The sequence below is a fragment of the Malus domestica genome, chromosome 06, assembly GCF_042453785.1.
Source record: "Malus domestica chromosome 06, GDT2T_hap1".
NCBI lineage: Eukaryota > Viridiplantae > Streptophyta > Magnoliopsida > Rosales > Rosaceae > Malus > Malus domestica.
Window position 1 is genome coordinate 13667815 of NC_091666.1, and position 7985 is coordinate 13675799.

General features: G+C 41.1%; 2 protein-coding genes across 2 annotated transcripts; both read right to left on the reverse strand.

Moving 5' to 3' along the window:
- Positions 1-1425: 1425 nt before the first annotated feature.
- On the reverse strand, positions 1426-2842 carry LOC103419115 (uncharacterized). Its single transcript, XM_008357237.4, has 2 exons — positions 2675-2842; positions 1426-2396 (listed from the first exon to the last, which is right to left on the reverse strand). Coding segments are annotated over exons 1-2 (873 nt in total). The 5' UTR covers positions 2676-2842; the 3' UTR covers positions 1426-1524.
- A 1485-nt stretch (positions 2843-4327) lies between these two features.
- Positions 4328-7422, reverse strand: LOC139196812 (expansin-A7-like). The gene is made up of 3 exons (XM_070823155.1): positions 7206-7422; positions 4979-5285; positions 4328-4774 (listed from the first exon to the last, which is right to left on the reverse strand). Exons 1-3 carry the CDS (start codon positions 7420-7422, stop codon positions 4462-4464), a joined length of 837 nt encoding a protein of 278 aa, XP_070679256.1. The 3' UTR covers positions 4328-4461.
- Positions 7423-7985: the final 563 nt, after the last annotated feature.

Genomic DNA, 7985 nt, shown 5'->3' on the forward strand with positions numbered 1-7985 from the left:
ACTGCCTTATAATCTAGTGATGGTGGCATCACTACTCTGTCTGATCCAACTCTGCCCGGAGTCGGTGAGTCCATAACCGGACTTTTGAGGTAACTATATTCGGATTAGCCTTATTCTGACCCTAGAAAATCATGGTCCTACACCCTCCGTTAGGTAAGTATAAGGCAAATGTCGAGCAAAAGCTGTGTTGTTGGGTGAACCCTTTATGTTGTCCCGTTACTTAATCTTCGAACGTTTTTTTTTTTTTGGGTATTTTTTATGTAGGAGATCCTGAATTATATGCAAAACATGTTTGACAGTTAGATTGTCCAAACTAGTTTCATAGAATGCATGTCCCCTTATAGAGCATCGATTCCAAAACACTAAGTGTCGTTTTTTTTTTAATAATTCCATTAAGTACAATGTAAATTTATTGAAAAAAGGCTTAGCCAAAGGGTTTAGAGGTTTAGAACACATAAATAAGTACTGAGAATGCGGTGATGCAAGAGAAATTTACATGATATTAGTCAATGTTGTGATACAAGACAAATCCGATTTTGCAATGCCTAATGCATTTGTTGGGGATTACAAAACACTTAAAGTTTATTCTAACTTAAGTACAATGAAAAAAGGCCAAGCCATAGGATTTAGAGCTTTAAAAAAAGGCTCAGTCATAGCGTTAAGAGTTTTGGAACCCATTACGGTGGTTTCCACTCCATGTTCTTTTGCATGCCAGACATTTGAGTAACTTTTGGTTACCACCTTCTTCAACATTATGGTGGTATCCTCACCATGTTCTTTCACATTATGGTGGTATACTCTTCATGTACTCCCTAGACCTGCATAACTGAAGGTGCACCTCCTTCCCCTAGCTAGCCGTGTTGGCCAAGGTACCGTCATAATTCTAATTGTGGACTCTGGCCACAATAGTCATGCCTTTGTTGCTGGTGTTTTTCATGACATACTTGGGGACCTTTGTGCAAAGTGGTGATATGGTAGGGTTTGGGTAGTGGGAAAAGGGGGTATTGAAGCAAAGAAGAAGGGGAGAAGGGAGAAAATGAAGAGGAAGGCACGAAGTAGAAAGAGGAAGAGGAAGGTATTGAGGATAATAAGGAAGAGGAAGGCACATACTTATAAATTGATGAATAGGGGTTTGCTCCATCGTGTAAGTAATAGGTAAGCGTCGAGCAAATCCTCTACTGTTGCGCGCCATTTTTTCCCATCTTCTTGCGAAAAGTTTGTCCGACAAATATTACTTGCTCTATGACATCCCTTGTCGTGTAAAGGTTTTGAGTAAACCATAAATGTTGACCATCTTCGCCCTACCAACTGAAATATCCATCAGGTAAAGACATTTTACCCTATGAAAATTGTTGCGTCGCGCAAATGTTTGTAGAGCAAGCCCTATTTTTTTCAGTAGTGGCAACAAATGGAGCCTTAGAAAAATTTGGTTAAATACAACTCTATCTCACTATAAATGCCTTTCCATTTCACTAAATAATGTTACAAAAAGAATAATTTAGTATAAACAAAAATGAATTCAATTCAGTGAGGAGGAGGTATATACTCATGCTCGATTGTTGGCGTTGTTCGAGTACCCGATGCGGTAGGAGCCCTTACATGTCCAACCATTGATACCTGTAAAGCTTCCTCTTCATAAGCCCTTCTCTCCATCTCCACCATCCTCGAATGCTTCTTCACCTTCACAAGCATTGCCACCAGAAGCAGCCCCAAAAGAAAAGCACCCAATGCAGATCCAACCGAGCTTCCAACCGCCACTTTCCACTGGCTCACTCTCTTCCTCAACTGCACCGGAATAGGTTTGTTGATGACCAACCCGAAATGTCCATGCCTTTTCGCAGAACAAATGTAAGGTTTAGTTTCCCTTGCCAATATCACTTTGCCATCACCTTCAAAACTTGCACATAATGGCCTCATACCCAATTCGTTGCTCATCCTTGTGATGTCTTTGAAGTCAATGCTGATGGGTTGTTCTCCAGCTTCAATGCCAAGCTCAAAAGGGTTGCTGAAGTTCACATCAGTACCGGCATTATATGCTAAGAGGCCTAAAATTGGAGAAACAAGCTGATATCCAGATAGGTTATAGTTGGCATAATATATTGAAGACCAATTATATCCCAAGTTTTGTCTAACGACCATGACCCTCTCAGCACACGGATGCACAGATACACCAGTGCATAGACGAAATTCTTTTATCTGCGCGCCGTACCTTCGTAGACTTCCACATCTGAACCTTGCTGAATCAACAAAGATGCCAGAGAAGTTTGCCGGTAAATTTACAGTGTGTAGTGTTCCTGTCTTGATGCGTGTGTCATACGCCTTGAAGGTGATGTCTCGAATGAGAAGGTCGAGAAGACGGGCTGATTGGATCTTCTGAGCTTCAGTTTTTGTTAACACTGCACATATGAATGAAAGAACAACCAATGTGAGATAGAAGAGAGAGCCCATATGTGAGAATAAATAAATAAATCTACAATGGTTTTGGTTGATTTTCTTGGAAACTTGTACCCTAAAAGAATATGGCTTTGGCTTATCAAATTCTATGAAAAACTAGATCTAAACAGGTACAGGGTTGCAAAGAGTTAGGCTTAAACTGTTTGAGGACTTTATAACTCAGAAAAAGCAATGGTGGATTAAAGGGTAAGTAAATAAAAAGGAAAAAGAAAGTTCTTACTTTGTTTCTCCCCTTATGTAGGTCTTGGAGAGAATATATGTTAGGTGGTTTTGACATTTTCTGATCCTAAACAAAATCAAGTTTCTACAACACCAAAATATATATGCCTGTTTGTTTCATGAGAAAGCGGAAAATTGGGTTTCTGAGAAAGTAAAATATTGGGTTGGCAAAGGAGAGTAGTCATATAGGACCATCATATGATAACGTTTGAAGAAATGATGTTGGAGCCTTCGTGATGATGGCAAAGGGAAGTGGAAAAGGGAGGCTTAGCGTGCTTAGGGCAATGAAATGAGAGGGCATGGCTCTCTTTTGGGAGGGAATAAGAGATAATACTCCTAATTGTGTTTGATAACATGTTCCCCACTTTAACCACTTTATGTGTGGGGCTCACGCATGTCATTTCATTTCATTCGTCTCTAAATGGCCCACAATTCACAAGGGTGTTTTGGACAAAATATTGCGTTTTTGGTTATCTATTGAAGCCGTGTATGTGTCTATTTTAGTTGTCATTTACAATCTAATTTTAATTTTACACGAACCATATTAGAAAAGAAGAGAATGAAACATACAACTTTGAGTGCATGAGTAAATTCTTTTAACCAACTGAAACCCTTAGAATTTTAATTTAAGAGGGCAAACATAAAATACTCATCTTATTTTTTAGGGGTGTGCTATCCACATACTCCATTTTACTTCTCACACACCCTTGATAATTTATGTCCGTTGATCTTCTTCAATTCATCCGATCTGATGGCAAAAAATTAAAAAAGTGTATAAAAAGTAAAATGGGGTGTGTGGATATCAAATCCCATTTTTTATGATCACTTCCCAATTTGGGATTGACAGTCTAAGAGTGCATTATTATGTGTTTGTGAAGTGGTGCTAGATCACCATTGACTCAAAGTGCTGTTTGATCATGGAAAGGGATCCTCACCGGATCCCTTCCACTAAATTCTTCCACTAAAATGGGCTCCGTTTTTAGCCGTTAGTTCAAATTTCAAGGGTCCGGATTAGTTGATGGGAATGATTTGGTGGAAGGGATCCGGATAGGATCCCTTTCCTTTGATCATAAGGTCTTTTTCATGCTTTTGATGCTATTTGCTGACAAGGCTGATGATGATGATCATATTGGTACTTTACAGGTAACGTAAGTGTCTTCTAAATTAAATTTGTTATGGCTCTAAATGTTACAAATATTATTGGGACAAAAGCATTTTTCAAATTCATACAAGAGTGGAAATGTACGATATGAAAGATGATAACAACTTTTACTAGTAAGATGATATTTGCATTTTGTTTATGTATTACAAGCTATAAGCTAAGACTGATTAAACCCAAAAAGCAGTAAGTTGAAGAGAAATGGTCTATCTACTAAGACAATCTACCAATTGCATTGCAAAACACTTGGTTTCAACCAAATAATACTGGAAACAAGTTGTCCACTCTCATTGTGGTCAGTCAAAATCCCATTAGCAAAGGATATATCAGATGCAAATTAATAAAGGAAAATTTGCCAAGCCAAAGCTACTGATAAAGGCCTTGGGGCAAAAGAAGATTTTTTTTTTTTGAGTACATCGATATTTTTACATTAGGGGAGGGGGAGTTTAGTTAAGCCACAAAATGAGCAACCTAATTTGGTATCGACTTCGCCATTTACGAGATTCGAATCTAAGACCATAGTACTGAGTGGCGGGGCAAAAGAAGAAAATTAAGAAAACAAAAAAGTGTGGTAAATAGGTATATTAATTAATCTTACAATCTCTGCATATTTGCGTGCTTCTTGTGCATCAATGGAAGTTCGAATTTGATTTGTAAGTCAAACCCACATTCCAGTTTGAAGTAGCAACATTCCATGCAAATATAGTCTCTTTGCTTGTGTAGGAAGTTAGCCTGAAAGAGAGAGCTTGACCTTTCAAGGTTGCAAATGCCTGGTACGAGGCTCCCCAGTTATGGCTCATTTTTATCCACCCTGATCTGGTTCCCTTCACCCACATGCTTGCAATGTCACCTCCTCCTGCTGCATTCATTACATATACCAGCAACCAGTATCCGTTTCCTTGGAAAGAGAATCGAAGCCCGCCCGACCTCATGCATGGAACTCTGCAAGAAAATCACATAGAAGGTTTGCAGTCCAATTGTGAAAATGTGATCTTATGCAATCAACTATTTAGTTAAGGCCAAATCATAATTTTGGTTGCTATAGTTTAAGCGAAGTTTCATTTTAGTCTCCGTAGTTTACCAGTTTACTAAGTGTTGGAATTCAGTAAACCAACCATAATGTCTCCTAAATTTTTTATGGCGTACCTGCGGTACATGATGGGAACAATGCCGGCCTTCCACTGAGCAATTTTCATGAAGGCAGGTTTGGCCATGTCAAAGTGTGTGCGAGGAGGGTTGCCGGCATTGGAGTCCTTGGACCAGTTTGGCGGACAAAGGTTGGTGGCGGTGACAGTGGTGAATTTAACATTTCTAAAGCATGCACTTGCCCCGTAACATTTTATCTGGTAACACGTTCCGCAAGCATATCCATTGTTGAATAGGGTTGAGCTCAGTGTTGATGTATCTGTACCATACCCATTAGTTAACAAGTTTCCATAACCGCAAGCTCCTCCTGTACCAAGAAAACAGAATAATTAAGCATAAGCGTTATTAATTAATTGATGAAGTACTTAATCCGAATATCAGTGTTCATCGTTTTTGCTAGCTACATTTTTCTTGTGTGGGAAGTAACCAACACGGTCAATGGAGAAATACATATGCAATTAATTTCAACAAAACTATACATGGGTAACTTATTTTATGCTATGTTTGAATATGCAGTTTTAGTTTTTAGTTTGTGTTGACCCTAAAAACTACCAAGCCTACGTGGCTCGTAGGCCGAATAATTAATAAGCTAATTACGTCCTTCGGTTGTGTGCGGGGCGTGCCAACTCGATGGCCGAGCTCGGCCGGTGAATAAAATGAGTTGATGTTGCGTTGAGCGCGCTGCTGACTTCTTGATCTTGCAACTGCGGCCGAGGAAGGAACACATTTCGACCTTCGGGTTCTAGACCCTGAAGACAAGGTTGCTAGTTCTGTGAAGTTCAATATCAAATTTGGCTTTCAATGTGCCGAATGTAATAACTTGTAGCACCTCACTTCGTCGAGACGGCTAATGAGATGATCTCTGCCAATAAGGATTCGAAAATCCTTCTCGACCGAGACTTGGATCGACAACCAATCGGCATGTTTATCCAAACTGAAGGTGCTCCGCGGTTAGCTGATTCTACGGCTCCAGTGCTGTTTATCCAAACTAAAGATGTCGTCGGTTGCCTTCACAGTGCTGTTTATCCAAACTGAAGATGTGTTGGCGAAAAAGAAAATAAAAATCTCAAGGTTGTTGAGAGGTTTTGCGTAAAGCGAGAGTTTGCGCAGAGTAGTTTGTGTGTTGGGTTGGGGGGGCCTTAAGGATGTCCTCCTCCCTCTATTTATAGTAGTCAACTTGCTTCCAATCGAATCACAACCATATTCAGATTAGAACTCCTTCCCTCGATCCAACCTTATCTTGGCCAGCCCTACTCCTACTAGGACTTTGAACTCAACCTTCTTATTAGGCCGGATTTAATCCCAAACTCCAACATCCTTATCTTGTCGAAACTCCTTCCTGTATCAGGATTCAACTACCCATGGATTCCTAATAGGACACGGCCGACCTTGACTATATGGCCCATAAACTGGATGACCCCCAACGACTCCTAAGTACTGCCTCTGGGCCGAGAACAACTCTAAACTCGGCCCAAATTGATATTTTGGGCTCAAACATTGCCCTTCACTTTTGAGGTCGTCGACCCACACTCCTTGGTTCGAACATCGACCTTCAAAAAGCGAAACCGACCTAAAGACAAACACTGAATCCTTTTGAGAGACACCACCATGCGCATTTATGAGACAGAATCCCACGATCTTGATTCTCCCAACCGTCCAGCCACATGTCGGTCCCCTATTTAACCTAGCAGCCCTTAATCATGACCCTCGAAAACATGCGACTGCCGAAACGTCTCTCTTGCACTAAACCCGCCACAACATGCAATCGTGCATCCTTAAACCGTGAAAACCTCGGTCTTTTCGCCTGGATTCTCTAAATATCTACAATGATTAGCAACTTTCCCACTCGATTCTATCCTTAATTTTGAAAATCAAACGTTTACCCTTCCTTCCCAAATGCCTATAAATACCTGAATCCTTTCCATTCGTACCTTACGTTTTCCAAAACCCTTGAAACTCTCTTGCCACTTTGCTTTCAAAACTTTCAAAACCCAGAAAATCCCAAGCTTTCAACTCAGAAATCTTTAAGCCTTCATCGATCGGAACGCCATCAAGACTCTGTGCTTTGAGAGTGACCTAAACACCGCTCATCAAATCCTGGGACCACTTTTTAAAGACACAATGCCATCGTCCATCACCAACCTATTCAAAGAACACTACTTAGCACATTTGCTGCAAGGATTTGATTGGTTGAAGTGGTGCCTAACAAAGCCTCAAGGAGCTTGACCTTTGACCAACGCGAACTGGGCGGCCTGGGTCATACAGATGGAAAAATTCTTTGGTAAAGAGTGGGAGGCTCTTGGCATCCACGACACCATTAAGCTTTCGACCATGGAGATTACCATGGATAAAGAACTCCTTATGGCAGCTCTAAGCCTCTGGTGCTTGGCCACCAACACTATGGTCTTTCCGTTTAGCCCTATCACCCCCACCATCATCGACATCTAGGCTATCCTCGGGGCTTCTCCTTCTGGCAGTCCAATAGACGTCGCCCTTATTGGATGCCCATCAAACCTTGACCTCAAGGTACTATTCGACGAAAAGGCTATCGAGACGTGAAGCCAAGAAGGTCAAGAACATTCAAAAGAGGAAGTTCAGAAGTTGCATAAGAATTTTCTCAACTACAGCACCCTTATCTTCCATTTTGTTGGTCGAGAGAAGGCGAGTTTGGGGATGGACGAACATGAGGCCTTCTTATTTTATTGGTACAACGAGTTTATCTATTGTACCAAGTCAAACAAGTGTTTGGTCGAAAATATACCGGTGGCAGAAGCCCAAGCTAGTGGTCACTCTCTGGCGCTCAGTTCGGCTATTCTTACCAATCTTCTGCGCTGCCTGGCTGAAACGACCGTCAATAAGATTGACCCGCACTAGAATGGACCTCTCTGGGTATTCCAACTCTGGCTGCAGGTTTATTTCTCCACACTTCGACCAAAAATCCCCAACCTCTAGTCTACTGTATCACTCGGCCTTTAGTTGGCTCCTCGACTAGTGCCTCCTCACCGAG

Bases quoted from the DNA above. Each gene is read 5' to 3' on its own strand.
- LOC139196812 (XM_070823155.1), bottom strand. From the start codon at position 7,422: ATGTCGATGATGGTGGGGGTGATAGGGCTAAACGGAAAGACCATAGTG. The intron at 5,286-7,205 runs GTCAAGCTCCTT...TTCTTGGTACAG, and splicing joins CCAGTTCGCGTTGGTCAAAG to GAGGAGCTTGCGGTTATGGA. The intron at 4,775-4,978 runs GTACGCCATAAA...ATTTTCTTGCAG, and splicing joins GTTCCCATCATGTACCGCAG to AGTTCCATGCATGAGGTCGG.